Below are 18597 nucleotides of genomic sequence, written 5' to 3' on the forward strand. Positions count from 1 at the left end.
AAATCATATCTAAGAATTAGAAAAAAATTCTCAGGAGCTCATCCAATCCGACTTTTGCCATTGGAAAGCAGTAAATTTAAAACATTCCCAAAAGTTGATCTTTTATTGTTTTTTCTTAAAACAATTAGAGGAGAGGATTCCATAATATTACTTCGTACATTCATAATGTGTCATGAATTTTAACTTTGGTGTCCATGTAAATAAACGGAGGTAACTGTTTTGGAAATTCAAGACAAAATACTGCTTTAATTACTTTAATATTTCAGGCAACCGTTTTTTTTTTTTTTTGGTCTAGAGGGGTACAGAAATTCATTTCAAATTTTGATGTCTATTCAACGTGTAAACACATCATTCTTCTTAATACTGCATCTTAATCTCTGCTGCAATTTAAACACATTCTCTCTTTTTCTGTCATCTTTGGAAACAGAAAATCTATACACCTGCTCGCATTGCAAGAGGATGATGACAGTCAGAAAACTTCCCTTTGATTTTAGCTAAATGTGCCTCATATATTAAGTCTTTTTCTTATTGGATCAATTTATGTGAAATCCAATTCTGTCTGTTGCTTCTTTCACTCTACCGTTTCCAAGTTCTACAAAAAAATACAATCGGACAGCCTGATCAATTGGACATAACCAGAAAGGCCTGGATTAGAGTTTTGGCTTTGCCACTTAACTGCTGTGTACATTTAGAAAATTGACTCATATACATATATCAAAGCATCACATTGTACACCTTAAATATATACAATTTTGTCTGTCGATCATATTTCACTAAGGCTGAAAAAAAATTTCAAAACGACATTTCTCAGTCTAAATTTCCTCACTTGTGAAATGGGAACAAAAATAAACACTTTAAAGAGCTGTTAAGACAATTAAGGATGAGGTATGCATGATCAATCAAAGTGATTAAGTACTGACTAGACACGAAAAATTAATTATATTCCTATTTTAGACTGGGTAATGACACACACAAAAATAATTTGTGATACTGCACTGTGTAAAATCCAAAACAATTTTCACATGGAAAATGTTATCTTGGCAATCTTTTTTTCAAATGGCTACTGGGATAAGCTGTATGTGTGCTGTGTGTGTGTTAAAGAAAAACAAGTCCCAGATTATGAATCTCTCCTGGAGCATTTGTATTCTGTGAAATGGTTTCCTAAAAAAAAAAAATGGGCAAAAATTTTATTTCGCAACTTAACCACCTAATGCTGGAGGACCATTTGGACTATGACACTGACTATAATTTTGTAAAAAGACCTCAAACTCCAATTCCCTTCCCCTTTTATTGAAAAGTTATGGAAAAATAGTGTCAAATCATGTTAGTATAAATACAGAGCTAGTATAGTATAACAGCACAGATCTCTGGCCGAGAGCCTACTCAGATAGATAAATAGATCATAGGAGGTAAGACACTGACATCTGTCCACCTTAGGCTTAAAATGATATAAAATTGAGTTATTATCTCAAATAGAAATCCTGAATTACCAATGGCAAACAAAATACATTTTATGGAATTACTAAGCAAACTTCTTTTAGGTCTATTAGATCAAAGTTCTTTAAATGTGGTGGGTTTTAAAATTTTTTTGGAAGTTATGTATTAGTCATTAGGTCATTATTAGTGTATTAATGGCTACAGAAAGACTTCAGAAAATATAAAAAACCAAAGAGAGAAAATGAAGGGCAAAGGGAGGTGAAATGAGTAATATGTCACATGGCCAGAGAAAGAGTTTTAGAAATCCACCCTCCATCTCACATTAAGTATAAAAAAACGACATTTTTCACATTTGTTTCTTTAACTAGCTTTACTGTGGAATTTGGCAAGTTCCTTACGTCGTCATTATCACTGTCCAGGCTTCCCTTCTTCTTTTTCTTTTTCTTCTCATCCTCTTTCTTTTTCTTGTCCTTTTCTGGAATGACATCATCGAGGAAGCTGAGGTCGTGCTGGGAGAAGAGGTAGTCCATGCCCTTTCTGACAGCTACAAGTGCCAAGATCTGCAAGAACAAACATAAACAGTGTGAAAGAAACCACGTTAGATGAAGTCACACTGAGTATTGATACTGCCCTGTCAAAGTCAGCAGAAACCTATTCTGTACAAGGCTAGCGTGTGACAGAACTCATCCTAACTGTACTGGCTTATACTTGGTGGACCACAATCATTTTCTTCCTGGGGAAAATTTGTTTTATAAAAGTCTCGGTTGAAATTCACTGTTTTGTTCACTGAAATATATGATCATAGTCAATTAGGATTTTCACGTGAAAGGATTATTTTTCAAAACCACTTCCTTCCATGTCAGATTTTAAATAAAATAACTAAAAGTTTAAAGGCAAAAGATAGCCTGCATATGATTTCTAAGTATTCAAAGTTAAAACATTATACAGGTTTTTGAAAATCAAGTATATCTGTACAGGACACAGTACACTAAGACCTCTTCAAAGGGTTAGCAATGAGGTAGTGTTGGGATGCGCGGACTGTTTCATTTATTAGCACACTATAGGGGTCCTGGCCTGCCTCAAATGAAATGGTTGTCATCGTCCATGTCACACTCTCTATAGGTCAGTTTCTTTACCTACTAGAGAAATTAATAACATCTGCCCTACTGCTATTACAGGATTATACTGTGACCAAATAAGAGCTCTGAAAAGATAAAAAAACACTTTATAAAAGTAAGGTATTTTTTATTATTTAGCACAATCAATAAATGATTTACTGGATATATTTTAAATTTATCCTGGTTTTAGCAAAAGTAGTAGGTATGTAGACAATATTTATAGGGAAATGGGGGTCATTCCTCACACTCAGTGTATTTTTCAGTAGGTTAATATAGTTTAAGAATAAAAAAGAGACATAAGGAACAATTAAGAAAAAAAATATGACTTAAATATCACTGGTATTTCATACCATTTTTCCCTGTATCCTTGGGAGAAAAAAAACAATTACAAACAACAAATATACATAAAATAAAATAATAATTCTGGCTAAGAGTAAGAGGAATTTTATGAAAAATAAAATGTGGTAAATGTTTGGAAATTCTGTTTCCAAAGCTGTAGGGGAGACAGAACAAACTCAAGGTTGCCTCCGTGACTTGTTTTAAGTCTATGTATGTGCAATTTTTTTGCAAAGGAGGAAGAATTATGATAAAGTATAAAATTCAATAATGAAGCCAAATACAGAGCTTGCGTTTCCTTTTCCCCTTCTTTCGCTTGTGATTCAGAGTGAGATGTAAGTTGCATTACATTACATCTCAACAAACCATGGCAAGAACAGAGAGTCCAGCCTTAGCCTTAAACTTAGCATGACGTAAACCACAAGAAATTCAAAAGGTGAACTTTTCACTCCATTTCTTCTAATGCACTGGGATGATTTCTCATAAGTTGCCAAACACTTCTATATCTGAACTGAAATTGTCCTTATTTAGGTTGACTCTGCTGTACAATGGCATTTTAAAAAACTAACATGCACTGGTGTTTGCTATGTGTCAGGCACTGTGCTATGCACTTGATATTCACTGATGCTCAGAACAGCAATCATGGTGCCTCCCTATTTTACTGATGGGTTAATGGCAGCCCAAAGAGGTTCACTGACCAGAGTGGGTATCTGAACTTAGATGAGCCTGATTCTAAAGTCCATCCCAGATAACCATGGGCATGGGAAACTTCAATTACAACTGATCAAAGTGATGAGGTCTAAGGTGGAAACATTTGGAACCACACATAAAAATCACGTATGTCTTCCATATAACACTAACATGGTATCCGTGTGACCTCATGAGTAGGTTCGATGAAGGGAATCCCTACCATGACTGGGAAGATGATGGCAGCCACAGTTGACTTGAGGATCCAGAGGAGGGCCAGACACAACACCTGCAGGAAGGTGAACAGGTGCACCCTGCGCAGGGGGACGTGACGCAGGTAGATAAAGTCGGGCTGATGCTTCAGGGGCATCAGAAGCAGCTTCAGACGATCCATGAACTGGGAAAGAAAGGGGAAGAGAGTCCAACTGCATTAATTCAAGAGCTGACAAAGTCATTTCCACTGGGACTAACCAACCACTAATGCTTTGTATTCTATAATGTAGGCAAGCAGTGTCCTTTTCAGAGGACAAATTCCTGGTCAGGGAGTGCAGAAATGTAGTCTAGCAGAGTAAAGCATAAGTCTTCTAATGATACTATGCATCATATACATTTCAGGGATGTTTTAAGGATATAAAGGCAGTGTCCAACTTGAAAATGGAAATGCAATTATATTTTCATAAATTCCACCTTATTTATCTATGGCATAGCCTACATTTGGAAATGTATTACCATTTCTTTTCAGAGAAATGCCACATGAATATTACAGTGAGTTTCAGGGTGTAAAGAACGAGATATCTCAATCTAAGAGAGGTCGTGTAAAAACAGGTATTGGGATGAATATTGAGCACCGATGTACCAGGTGCTGTGCTTCAAAGAATAACTGCTGCGTTGACATTGATGATGATGAATGGGATGATATTTAAGAACCTATCATAGGACCTTTCAATGAAGGATACTCAGTAACTAGCTGTTGAATTGAATAATCATGTGATAAGAAGTCTGGAATAATATCGGTATTTTCTGTCTGGAGGTAAAAGAGAGGTATAAAAGTCAACCAGCACAATCTTTTCTAGAGTGATTTCCTATTAAAAAGGTTTTCTTCCTCCCTCTGCAGCCGTTTTTGACTGGCTTTCTCATTTATAAACATTAGGTTACAAAATTTCTTGCTAAATCAAATCTTGCCAAAAAGGTCTAAAAGAGGGAAAGTCAAAAGAAAAGTAAGAAAAAGAGAAATGCCGTTAGGGGCCATCACACCGCAGAATTTAAGAAAGGCACTAACTGTCCCCTTAGCATGGCTGTTTTTTCCCATCATTATGATGTGGTTGCTTTTTTCCCCCTTCTTTTTAATTGTACAAACACAGACTAAATTCCAACCAATAAAGCCCCCAGAAGACACAGAATCAAACTTCTGATCTAGATCAGGTCATTAAGGGGAAAACGAAAATAAAATCTATTAGTGTGGGGGCCACATTAGTTTTGTATTTTTCCATTTAGGGGAATCAAATGTATACTTGCCAAAAGTTTCATTGGCACAAAGAAATCCACGTTCACATTCACCTAGTCCGCTCTGCAAGGAACCACCTTCTATTTTATAACAAATATCCAAATGGTGAAAAACTCTACACAATTGACCTAAACAGAGAAAAGTACAGTAGCCACTTGCCCAGCTCTATCTGACTCTAAAATCAAATTAATCTAAATTCAGTAAGTGAAAACAAGGCCTATTTTGAAGGGATTCAAATAAATTCTTACGATGTTCACAGAACATGCAGTCTTTTCCCATTAAAACATTACTAAGTGCTAAATAAGGCTACAATTAACAAGGTGCCAGAAAGCAGTATAAGTACTTCCAGTTTCCTGGTGCCAATTAAATTAAACCTCAATTGAAAGACAAAGTCGCTTGAAAAGTTTTTCCCTAATGATTTGTTTTAAAAGGGGGTTAGTTTTACCAAAGTTGTGAGTAGCTGAAATTTTCAACAAAAGCAGTACATAAACCACATTGATTTTATTCTTTTATTGGTGCAAAAGTTTCGATCATTGATCTCAGCCACGTGAAAAACAAATTGACTAAGAATAGCCTGTTCGTATATGGGGTTAAGGTAAATAGACAATTACTATCTCAAAGAACACACTTGTCCTTCTTGAGACAAATAGATAAAGATTAGAGAGAGAAAGGAATATAAAAAAGACAAGATTGTAGCTCTCTCACTTTCCTGGTCAAATAACTTTCAACAGCCCAATTCAAGAATGCATATGCTTGGTAACAAAAATGAGTATTTGTTAGCACCAGCTAACGATGTTGATTAAATCAGAAATGAAAAGCACATGAATGGAGGAGAAAGTAGAAAATACATGCATTTTCAAATCTCAGCAGTTAATAATCAGTACTTTTCTTCCAAGATTTATTGCTGGACTATTCTTGCTACTGAATCTGCATTGCTACGGAAAACTCACCTGCACACCGTTCAGGGATGCCACGCCCATGTACAGGAACACACCATAGAGTACAGGCATGGGAATAAACTAGGGAGGAAAAAAATCAGATAAAAGTTAAAAACAACAGCAAGAAAAACAGTAATAGGGAGGAATCGTTTAAACATAGGCTAAATCTGAAACTAAAAGATAGTAACACAGTGATCTCTAACCAGTGTGCTTTACTCCTCAATTGATCAATTTCTAAACTGTACTAGAAATAAATGAAGGAGGGTGAAAGGGACTCTTAGTTTTCATTTGATGTCTGTTTTTTTTACAGTGAGCATGCATGACCTTAACAACTTGTTTTTGATTAATGGAGGGGGGAAAGTTCTGTCTCCCTTTCTCCCTAAAAGGAATGACTATGTAAACCAGCTCGTTGTATGGGCTGTGAGGTAGAAACAGGGGTAGAGGGTTGTCTCACTCGAGACCAAGTGCCTTGATTTTTTTCCTTAATTATTTTTGCCAAACAATCTATCCGCTTATCATATAAATGCCTCGTTCAATAAAATAAGCATCAAAAGACTGTTCCTTTTCTTCTTCTCGGGAATATTAAGAGGACTAACTAACAAGAACACTGCTTGAAAGGAGCATGTGGATCTGGAAGCAATTAATTTACACACGTGGATTAACTCACTTCTATTAGAACTGCATTAATACATTTCCATACATTCATTAGTAAAAATCTTTTACATTAATACAAAGTGTTTTAACAATGAGAAGTTCCAATGTGATGTGTCTGTAAATTTGATCTATTCCTAGACCTGTGAAAAGTCCCTGATATTAAGCAAATTGAGCATGGTTCTGTCTCTGGGAAGTCTTCTGTTTGAACAACTAAAGGTTCTCAACCTTCGATTTTGAAAAGAAGTTCAAGTAATTTCAGGATTTTCAAAGCTAAAATACTAAAACCACAAGTCAATTAAGGCCAATCTTACCAAATCCACATAAAGGAGGCTATTGTAACCAGAAAGCACAGGATGGCTTTAGAGTAATTTTTAAAGGAATAATGTATGTATTTAGGGAAACACATTTTCTATCAGCCTCTCCTTGTGGTTGTCTAACACAGGTCTGTATGTGAGACCCTTTGGCCGCTATTAAAGAACCACTAAATTCTAAAATGTGTCATGACTGTCTTCAATTGTTATCGGTTAGCCATAGGAATGGTTACATTTAAGTAAAATAAATATACTTATTTATATAAAACATAAAATGCTTCTTCAAAAAAAAGATTAACACTTTTATTGTAGTTAATCTTGGTCTTGAGCTAAGAAACAAATAAATGACATAGAACGTAGAAGGGGAGATGAGGGTTGGTGTTTGTGGGAGGGAGGTGGGCGTGTTGCAATACCTAACAGTCACCACAAGGAGGTGAACACATCACGTTTAAGCCACTTCACTTCGACACACGCCCTCGGCTTAGAACGTGCATGCTTCTATTCCTTATGAAGGCTTCTATTCCTCTGCATAAATTTACCAAGAAGTAAAAAAATAAAACAAAGGGACCATTTCATAGCCTTGACTCATTTTTTAAACATTTTCCATTTTTCTTTGTTATCGTTTCACTTTTAATTTGGGGGGGGGCGGGTAAGGAAAAAAAAGTGGGAGAGGAAAAGAGTATAGTTCAGTCATGGAAAACGAGTTAGTATTCCTGCAATAGTTACTTTTGAATCTGAGTAAAACATTTTTCCAGCTTGAAGAAAGTGATCAAAAAGGGTTCATCCCGGACTTAACCTCACCCCTCACCTGAGCTTACCTAAATATTTTCTCTAATGTGGTCCTAATGCCCAAGTAAAGGAAAGCTGTGCTTGCTGCTTAGGTCCATTCTCTCTGAATTTATGATTACAGAGATCACCAAATCTACCACAAAATAAAATCAGCGGGTATCATTACCACAGCATGGCATGGGGAGTGGGTAGGAATATAGCTTTAGACATGAAGATTTTTTTAAAAAAAAAATATTCTTTGTTAGAAAGGAAACAGTACATATAAGGAAGCCTATTAAACCGATTTGGGGCCAAATTCAATGTGACAATAAATGTCTTCTGAAATTCGCCATTTTCTTTACGATAGTGCAACATCTCCATAAAAATCTTCCAGTATGGAAGTCTCGGTGAAACTTGATAGAATTATTGGGTTAGAGAATTTTTTTTATTGGATTTTGTTCATGAATCACATCGGGTTAATCCTTAAAAATTCATCACAATAGAATCATTTATTGTAACAGAAATTTCTCAAAGAAAGGAAAAGAAGAATGTGTTTTAAGAAGATGGAAGTTAAACCAGTATAATATACATAGTGATAGTAGATAAATATTTTTACAAAGAAGACAGGAGAAATTAAAACATAGAAAACACAAGGTATACCAGGTTTACAGGCATATCCAAAATTGCTAAGTGATAAAATTACGCAAAGAAAATTTTATAAATGATCAGTCATACCAAGAGGGCCAAAAAAGCATAATTGTAAATTGGTATCACAATACATTAAATAAGTACTACAAATGAAAAAATGAGTAATTGATTCTACTACCAGATAGAAATCAAAGTTATATTTAACATATTTGGGCCATGTCACCAAATTTTTCAAATTCTAGTGAATACATTTCCACTCATTTTCACTTGTACCTCCTTTTGATTTGTTGATAGGGTTTGAATATTCCCAGAAGGAAAAGTGAGAAAAGGATAAATTTAATAATAGAGGTAGACTATAGTTGTCCAACCCAGAATTCAGTACAGAAGTGAACTGAATTCTGTACAGTACATTATTCTGAATTCAGTCCGTGCATTATTCTCCCAGCAGAATAATGGTCACTCTGTGTGTGTGAGTAAAAATCAGAACGAGATCCCGATTGAAAGCATGGGCACACAAGTCAGGCACACCTGGTTGCAAATTCTGGCCTCTACCAGTTGTGTAACACTGAGAAAATTATTAGCTTCTCTTATCCTCAGTATTCTCATCTAGAAAGTGGCTATGATAAATAGCACAAAGCATCGAGTCCAGGGCCTGGTTCATAACAGATATTTAATAAATGATGCATGTGGCATTAATGTCATTATTATCATGAGGACCTTGACTGGCAAGTTGAGAAGCCTGCAGTTGCCCAGCACAACCCTCTTCGGTCCCTCAATGGTGGGGGCAAAGGCACAGTCCAGAAGGATGGCTGCAAAGATCACACCTGAAGCCCTAGTTTTATTTATACTGTATTTCCCTTTCAGCTATCACAACTATCTTCAGAAACATGTTATAAAAATAATATCCTAATTCCCTTAAGCCTTAAAAATCCAAGCTGATAAGGAAGCTGCTGCCTTGCACTCTGGTCACCAGTCACTGAAGAAACAGGAATGAGGTATGAGGAAGAGTTTGTGAAATGCCATTGTCCTCTGCACGTAAGAGAATTAGAAATCGGATCAAAGAAGCTGGGGAAACCACCTCATGGGAAATGAAAATGAAGGCAAGGACTGTGTTTTATTTTAAAAGGTGGTAAACCATGAGGTTTATGAGACTGGCTTTGTGCCAGAACTGCCTGAGTTCAAATCTGGCCTCTATTATTTAATAACTTTGTGACTCAGCAAGTTATTCACAATTTTTCTCAATCTATAAAACAGAGACAAGTATCGGTATCTTTTTCAGAAATGTTATTCATCGGAGGACTAAATTATAAAAATCTGTGCTGAGCCCTTAATCCAGTGCCAAGTTCAATAAATGGCAGCTACCATGACAAGCATCATCATCATCATCATCACTATCATTTCTCTTTGTTTCCCTGGTACTGAGGAGAGGATGTGGCGTATTACACGAGCTCAACAAATATCCTCCACATTTGAGCACACTAAACAAATCTTAAAGATAAATTCGGCCACTCTTCATGTTAAAGATAAACTAATTCAAGCAAAGGCAACAGAAGCAGCAGTGAAATTTACTTGATCTTTATTTTTTTAGACTTGCCAGAAAATGCAAAAAGTAAGCTCAAGGAACTGCCTTTCATCTTTTTGCTGCTCTTCAGTCTCCTCTAGTTTCTCCGTACAGAAGCACTCGCTTAACAGGCAATATTTCTGCTGCAGAAACACAGATCTAAACAGTTTAGCCAGCCTGGGAAGCCAGTTATTCTTGCTTCCCAACAGCTCCGTACTGAATCAGCCTTAAGATTCAACGCTTTGAGGCATGTCTGACTGTAACCGGCCAGGGTCAAAGGGATATCCTCGTGAACTTAAAGCCGGTACACTGTAATTCCGTACATTCTTCCACATAAAAGACAGATTTCGGCAGAGATCAAAGGAGAAGTCATAAACTTCATGTTCAAAGTAAGCTTGCATAAGTAGGCAGGGGGAGTGACTACCCACACAGCCTCATGCATGGGAGAAAATTACTGGGACCACCTGAGACCATCAAACATGGAAGGGACGTGAGGAGCTGGGCAGGGAAGGGGCTGAGCCATTTCATTTTACCAAGTAAAAGTCACACATTTCCCTCGATCCCATTCATCCGATCTCCTGTCAAAGGCAGACTCTTAAGTACAGCCACTCTGTGAAGCTGCACCCTGATCCTTTATAAACACACAGTCACATGGGGGAGGAAAAAAGATTTCCTCCTCCAACTAACCCCTGACACCACTTCGTGTGCGAATTCTAAGGTTAATTGTTAATCTTGACTCTTACTCAGGTCTGCTTCTTCCTGTATTGACTTTTCTAGTGAGCCAACAAGGGATCTGTGATACATGCACAGAACTTACCAAACTTCAGTGGTAAGAAGGGAACATGGCCTGAAATCAGACGTGAGCAAGAGATGTGATTCCCAAAGTAAGGAATAGCCTAGCTTACTGAAGGAAGGGAGCGACAATTGCCAATGCTTGACTCTGTGATTGCTGTTTTTAAACATAGGTTTTCCACAGTATGTTGTAAACGGTATTGACTAAACAATTTCATTTCCTACACTTTGGGCAAAACCTTGCTTAACAAAAATGTTTGCTGGACCACCTTTTTCACTGATTCTTACAAAGACTCTCTGGGTTAAACCCAGCATTGCCGGGGGAAGTAGCCACAATCATGGATACCAGCAGCGGACCGGGGGTGAGCCGAGCACGGATTCCTCAGGGAAGGTCAAAGGAAAAGAAGCAAGCTCATGTTCATTGATCCCTCACATCTGTCTTCTTTCTCTGCATTCTGGTCTGTTTCTGTCAATACTAAGGTGCTTTGCATATCAAGGCAAAAAGAGTCATTGTAAAGAACAAAAGGGCTTTCAGCTTTAACTTCTCTGCAGCCCTATTTGGGTGCAGGGTGAGAAAATAGGAAGAGGCACTGTTGAAAATGTGAGTCTTGCATCCCTTCCTAAAAATAGCAATTTATACAGTGTCTGCTCTCTGTGTCCCTTCCACTCATACGTGATTACTCAACTGACAGATTCTCCAGGATTAAAGCCAATTTGCTGTAACACACACACACACACACACACACACACACACACAAACTTTCAAACACATTTGACGTTCTTGAATCAATATTTTATGCTATATTAATGAAAAGAAATAATATCAAAATAAAAGAAAACATGGGGAGGGGGATGAGTAAATTTGAACCGATGAGAAGGTTTCTGTCCGTTTGTCCCTCACTGGTGACGAAGAACCAGGAGCACCCACAAAGAAACCGCGGCTGTGCCACGCGAGTCCACCTTCGGGGAACCCAGAGGGAAGATTCATTTCTAGCACAGTCTGCCACGATATGGGGTCACAACTGCCTGCAGTGAACTCTCTAAAAATGATCACTCCATGTGAGGTGCCATCGCCTAAGAGGTAAAGCTGTCACTGGGCTTTTCCACCAGCTGATGTGGCGTCTACAGGACGACAGAGGGACACAAAGAATTTTGGCAATGGGCTTGATGCTGTGAAACCCACTACACCTTCAAACCTGCCCCATCGCTTGCTTTGTGCTGGCAGAGGTGACAACGTATTTCCCTCTGTCCCTGCAGAATACAAATTCTGTACTCTTTTAGGGCCCTCTGGACAGCACCAGAAATAACTCCCCAGAGGTTACTTTATTTATTTATTTTATTTATTTATTTATTTTTTTGAGACAGAGTCTCACTTTGTTGCCCAGGCTAGAGTGAGTGCCGTGGCGTCAGCCTAGCTTACAGCAACCTCAAACTCCTGGGCTCAAGCGATCCTCCTGCCTCAGCCTCCCGAGTAGCTGGGACTACAGGCATGTGCCACTATGCCCGGCTAATTTTTTTTTTCTATATATATATTTTTAGTTGTCCATATAATTTCTTTCTATTTTTAGTAGAGACGGGGTCTCGCTCTTGTTCAGGCTGGTCTCGAACTCCTGACCTTGAGCGATCCACCCGCCTCGGCCTCCCAGAGTGCTAGGATTACAGGCGTGAGCCACCGCGCCCGGCCTCCAGAGGTTACTTTAAATCTTAATTCCTCATGTGTTAGATGAGGTACATATTTCTTCATGAATCCAGTCAGAAATTAATTAAACCAGTTAATTGGCATTGGAGAAACAAAAAAAAAAAAAAAAATTAAATATTTTAACAGTTTACCAAGTATTTTGTTTGTAATGTACACATTAGTCTACATGCCCTGAAGGCAAAGTTAGTCTTATTTATAGGTTAAGATATCACAGTTCCACTTTCCTCAAATTCATCCGATTGGCATAAAATTTGCTAATTTGAGAGAAATTGAGAGGTTTTGCTTTTCACTGTCTTTAACTGCTATATAATTTGAAATCTTCAGAAGAATGTACTGCCCCATTACTTATGTAATTAAATGAGCATTTTAAAAACCTTAAAAATTAGAATTGTTTAAAAATAAACATTTTCAGAGAAAAATTTTTAAGGATATTGTTAACAGTGGTTGTTTACAGCTGTTAGTCTATGGGTGACTTCTGTGCTTTGTACTGTGGTATAAAGCATAAGATACCAATTATCAACAACAATTGTTTATAGAATAGAAAAAAGAATAAAATGCATCACAAAAGAAAACTGGAAACTTTATGAGAGGTATATATTAACCTTCTTTGTTTTTTTTTTTCTGCTTCTCAGTAAGTTTTCACATATAGTTTATATTTATCTCTCTAGGCAACGATATCCATCCCATCAATCAAACCTATATATTGACTCCTAAATTTCTAAATAACCTACCACATAATTTTTCTTCTTCAGAAATATTTCTAAAGTATTCTAAATATAGATCAGTAATTTTACTCTAATATCCCTTGGTGGACTATGAGGCCTTCTGATTCAAAGAAAGTAGAAGCACAGCAATAATTAAAAGTAGGAGAAAAATTTCAAACTAGTCATCCTGAATCACTCCTATTGTCCAGGAATCTAAGGGGAGGAGCGGGCAGGATTTGGGTACAAGTAAATAGAGGATGGAAGGAAGAAAGTATGTACAGGAGACAAAGAGAGTAAAAAATATGTTTGTTTTGGGGGAGAGATGATCAGTCAGATTGAACTGCATGAAACTGCTTTTTTCGTGGATCGGAATGTTTGAATACTGGTAATTTCATATGGTTCAATCAAATAACTGCAAAAATCATAATAAGGGAAGGCGTGAAAGAGTGAGAAGGAAATCAAGGTAAAAGTTTCTTAAAGTCTTCTTTCTACTTGACTCCTGCTTCAGTGTGTTATAGAACTGATGAGCATCTTGCAAATGTTTCATAAGGAATCCCACTCTTCACATGTCCAATTAGATGTCAGTGTTCTGAGAAGGAGGAAGAGGTGAGTGTTTGACATATTTACCTTCAAGATGGGAGCCATAAAGACTGACAGACCAGTCAGAATAAACACAAGGGTTCCAGTGACTCTTTGTTCCCTGAAACCAAATCAAAAGATTACCAATCTACCTCTTGTTTTCATAAACATGCTCTTGTCTTTTCACCTTCAAAAAAAAGACTATACATTCACCAAATCAATGTTTGGCTAAAATAGCAAAGGTGTCAATATCATGTAATTAATAATCTCAAGAATAGCATAAAGGCTCAACATAACTATAAAAAAAAATCTCTTAAAGCTATCGCAATAGGTTATTTGAATTCATGAAGAAAGAAGTGATCCTGCTACATCTTTTGCTCCTTTTAGAATCGAGAAAGAAAAAATCCCTTGCTCTTGGTCCAGCAATTACTGGCCTCTTTGAAGCCCTTATTTTTCAAACAACTTCTCTTGTTGTGTAATTACACCTTCTTTCATAGGAGACAGATATTACATTGTCCCACGTTCTAATTAACAAACAGCTCAGGGAAATTTCATGACTGCAATGAATCACATCAGTCTAATTTCCAAATCTACAATGACAAAAGTACTTTTTAACAAATATGATTCCCATCCTACACCCCTCCCCCACCTCCCCCCCAAAAGAATCAGCCATTGTTGTGGCGTGGGAAATGATGGGTGAGCTCTCCACCCAAGCACTCGTGAGCAGGGTTTGCTGCAAAAAGGACTCAACGGAGGATAAAAGTCTTCTACCACTGCCCTTCATCGCTACCCAAATCTAATAGCTGGAGGTCAAAGTTTCTCAGCACTTACAGGGACAGAAAATGAACTGGGAAAATAAGGATTCCTCTCCCTTCGTAGAATCTTAAAAGTCATAAGCAGACTCAAGAGTTTTAGGGCCTTTATATATGACTGTGATGGAGTAATCACTGCAGCAACAAAATCACCTGCACGTTGAAGAAAATTATCTGCTTGTGTTTTTTATGTTGCATCATTTAGTCTTTCAGTAATCAACAAAAATGTATATATCATAGGAAGTAAACTAAAAAAAAAAAAATCAAAAACTCTCTTTCTGATGAAAATTTAGTCCTTTCTGGAATAGAAAATATAGGCATCAATTAATCATCACCAGCCCTATCTCCTCCAAATCTGCTCATTTCCTTATGATTGACACGTGGACGTATGGAAATGTGTTTTGTTAGAGCTATTTTCCTCTGACTCAACACACCTCACTCCTAGAAACTTTGGCTGTTCTCCAGGTGCAGAAGTCTCTGTCTCCATCTTCAAACTGTCGATGTGAGCGATGGAGATGACGGTCGCAGCTACATACCACGGAAGAGCCATGAAGGAGCACACGACCATGAGGATGGCCACCCAGAAGAGATCCAAGTGATACCCCGCTCCTTTCTGTGGAAGAGACAACAGAACCGTGGGGAGAAAATATTCATATTTGCTATCCAGTCGTATTCCCAGACGGGAATCAAGATTACCAAAAGAAATTGACTCACTTTGCTTGATCAGGTGAACTTCTTAGGGGAAAGGACTTCATTTTCCTCATATTATTCCCCCCAGCAACTAAACATACAATCACCTCCCATAGCTGCTATAGTAGACACCTCCTCTACTACAGCTTTGCATAATTAAGTTAGATTTAAGTCACAGCTTTAGCTATTGCTTGTTTATTGCTAACTAATCTCTCTGCATCCAATTTTCCGATCAGAACAATGGAGATCTATGCATACTTTGAAGAGGAGTTGGGACCATTCAAGGAAGTAACAGGCAAAGCATCTTGGAGCAACTTAAATAGTAGTAGTGGTTACGTAGCAGGAACCTAGTACATGGCGACAGGAGCAGGAGTGGTACTGGCTGTTGTTGTTAACATGGTAACACCTGGAAAGCAGGCTCTCGCCTTGTCTACTAGACCACTAAGGTATGCTGTTTACCTAGACGGCAGTCAGTGTATGTGGATTAAAGATCCGAAAGCCACCTTGAGAAGGTATGTAGACCATTTATCACCTTTCACATTATATGAAAAAGATTGTTTAGTAATCTATTAACATCATCATTAAGGTAATTAGCACCCCCTTAATCAGAATAGGCTGATTTCAAACATCATCTAATGGTCACAGTAACACTGACTGGCTGGAAGAGCAGACAATGTAACTAAAGGTCTAGCTCTTTACTCATTAAATAAATATTGTTAAATGTGGCCACAATGTTATTGCATGGTTATATTTCTCTGCTCTATTTACGAAGACATCAAATGCTTGATCCCCCTAGAGAGCTGAGAAAATAGAGCAGTCCGTTTTCACAGCATGGAAGCGGCAGTATGAAGAGCCAGAGCATGACCACTCCAAGGAAATGGAAAGGTTGGCTTTAAAAAATGAGGCTGTGATTTACACTAGGAACAGTGCTGACTGTTATCATTCAGATCCGGTTACAACACTGCTCTCCACTCGCTGAAACGCCAAGATTTCTCCCCTGGCTCTCACACATGGGTCTAATCATGTTCCCAAAGAACTCATCCCAGGCAAGGGGAGCTGACATAAAAAAGAATAGCATGTATGCACTTAATCCAGGTTTGGCTAAGAACAAAAATCTACTCGAGAGACAAATAGGTTAATACATATTCATAAAACTAGTTCATTTCAAGAAGGCATAACAGTTTGAACTGGAAGTTGGGGAAAGGAGGGGAAAGGAGGGCAAAGGTGGGATGAGCTGAAATAAACTTGTTAGATAGTGACTAATGATGTGACTGTCATGATCTATCTGGGATCTCATTCATTCTTCCATTGAGCACTGACTGCCAGCTTAGTCTTGGGTGTGGTTCTCAGTGCTGGTGACATTTCTGTGACTACAATAGACAAAAATTCCTGCCCTCATGGGGATTCCATTCTACTGAGGGAGACAACATAAATAAATAAACTATATAGTACCTTAAATAGTCGTAAGTACTAAGAAGAATTATAAGAATGTGGACTTGTATACTGAATGCAACGTTAAAAGGTCGGAGGGTTTTATTAATAAATGAAGAAGTGACAGGATTTGCTTATATGCTAAACACTCTGGCTCCTGTTAGGAACAGATTGAACAGGGTCAGGGACAGTGAGACCACACAATCCATGTAAGAGATTGTGATGGTTAGAACCGGAGTGAAAATGGCAAGCAGCAGCCAGATTCTGGCTATACCTTAGGTGCAGCCTCCAGGATTTGTTCCTCCTGCCTGGTGTACGTCTCATGACCTTACTGGTGGCCACTCATGACCTGGCCTCTGTGCACATCTGCAGCCTCATCTTTCATCTGTTCCCTGCCTGGTTTCCATGGCAACGCCACTTTCAGTATGTGCAATTCCTCAAATGTGTTTCTTTTACTAATGCCTATGGTGTCTTTGCCCACGTAGTGTCTTCTATGTGGAATAACCTCTACTCTCCCTTCTTCTTTCCTTGGCTCATGCCTATGTAGCCTTAAGACTTAAATTAGCTTTCACCTTTCCCGGTAGTTTTTCCTGCCTTGGCCTAGGTGAAATAGATGAGTCATGTTAGGTTAGATTGCCTCCTTTGTATTCCCCTGTTTTTCATTTTATGCCTTCCTCTATCACAGTACTCATCACACTGTTTCTGAAATTATACGAGGTCTGTCCGGAAAGTACCCAGCCTTGTAACCGTTCTTGTTATATTAACAATGGCTGGATACTTTCTGGACAGACCTCATGTATGTATTTATCTCTTTGACATTAGACTATAAGTAACATGAGGACCTGGACTGTGTCTTTTTTCCCCTCTGTTTTCTGCATACCTTAGCATAGTGCATGATGCATAGTTGATTCTCAATAAATGCTTATTTATTTTAAAAAGAAGGACAAACAGCATGTATGCATTCTCCTGACTGGCAACTATAAAATCTTAATTAGCCGTGCAAAAAAAAAAGTAACACTTTATTTGTTAACTGGTAGAAACGTGAAACGTGAGGAACAAAAGAGGGAGGACAACAGCTGGAAATATCACAGAGTTTCAAGCTCTATTTGGACTAAGTCACTCAAGTCCGTATCAGAAGTACCAACAGAGTAATTAATGGGCAGAATCCCCAAATCTTGTCACCAAAGAAACTGTAATAACCTAAGGATGTGCACACTGACCAGATCAATGGGTCAGAAGAATTGCTGATGCAGAAAAAGTCACACGTGCTACCCTGAACCACCTCCATGCTTCCTTGATCGATTTCAATGAAAACAAGTTTGGGTTAGATATCCCAAAGACTGGCAAAAAGGGGCCACCTAATACTAAAGAGGACAGAAGGAAGACGTTAGAAAGTAGTCTATGAAGGTAACCATGCATAACCATGCATAATATAAATAATTGTATTATAGATGCAGAAGTATTCTATGTTCTTTGACATCACTCCCTTCAAAAAGCCTCCCTTCCTCTCAACCACATTGAGACTTTATGTTCCTAAGAGGAAGTGAAAATCACCACTGTGAGCTGAAGGCCCTGCACGGGCTGCCTCTGCCCTGCTCTCCAGCCTCGACTCTCCCTGTCACGGCAGCCACGCGGATTACTGCAGTCGCTCACTCTCACCGGGTTACCTCCTCTCACAGGGCCTGTGCGCACACGGTGATTCCTTTGCTCGCTTGGAATACTCTTCCCGCCCAGCCTCGTTTATCTAATTCTCACTAATGCTTTAGATCTCAATGTAAACGTCACTGCCTTGAAGAACTCCCTGCACCTCCTGGACTGGGTCAAACACTCTCCAAACACTATCACCTCCCCTTCGTGGCATCAGCCACATTTGCAATGTCACCTTTTGCATGATTGTTTCAGTTGTGCCTCTCTTCCTCGTGGCTGCA

The 18597-nt window shown here is 38.3% G+C and overlaps 1 protein-coding gene across 3 annotated transcripts in view; it reads right to left on the bottom strand.

The window, feature by feature from the left end:
* SLC4A4 (solute carrier family 4 member 4) overlaps positions 1 to 18597 on the bottom strand; it is a 330474-nt gene that overhangs the window by 9220 nt on the left and 302657 nt on the right. For all 3 annotated transcript variants that reach the window (XM_069458317.1, XM_069458318.1, XM_069458316.1), the window contains exons 19-23: positions 14983 to 15161; positions 13785 to 13857; positions 6033 to 6101; positions 3802 to 3975; positions 1836 to 1997 (exon numbers count right to left, since the gene is read on the bottom strand). In XM_069458317.1, the coding sequence (XP_069314418.1) occupies positions 1836 to 1997; positions 3802 to 3975; positions 6033 to 6101; positions 13785 to 13857; positions 14983 to 15161 (657 nt within the window). The remainder of the gene's footprint in view (positions 1 to 1835; positions 1998 to 3801; positions 3976 to 6032; positions 6102 to 13784; positions 13858 to 14982; positions 15162 to 18597) is intronic.

This window comes from Eulemur rufifrons, chromosome 24, assembly GCF_041146395.1.
Source record: "Eulemur rufifrons isolate Redbay chromosome 24, OSU_ERuf_1, whole genome shotgun sequence".
In the NCBI taxonomy this organism is placed as follows: Eukaryota; Metazoa; Chordata; class Mammalia; order Primates; family Lemuridae; genus Eulemur; species Eulemur rufifrons.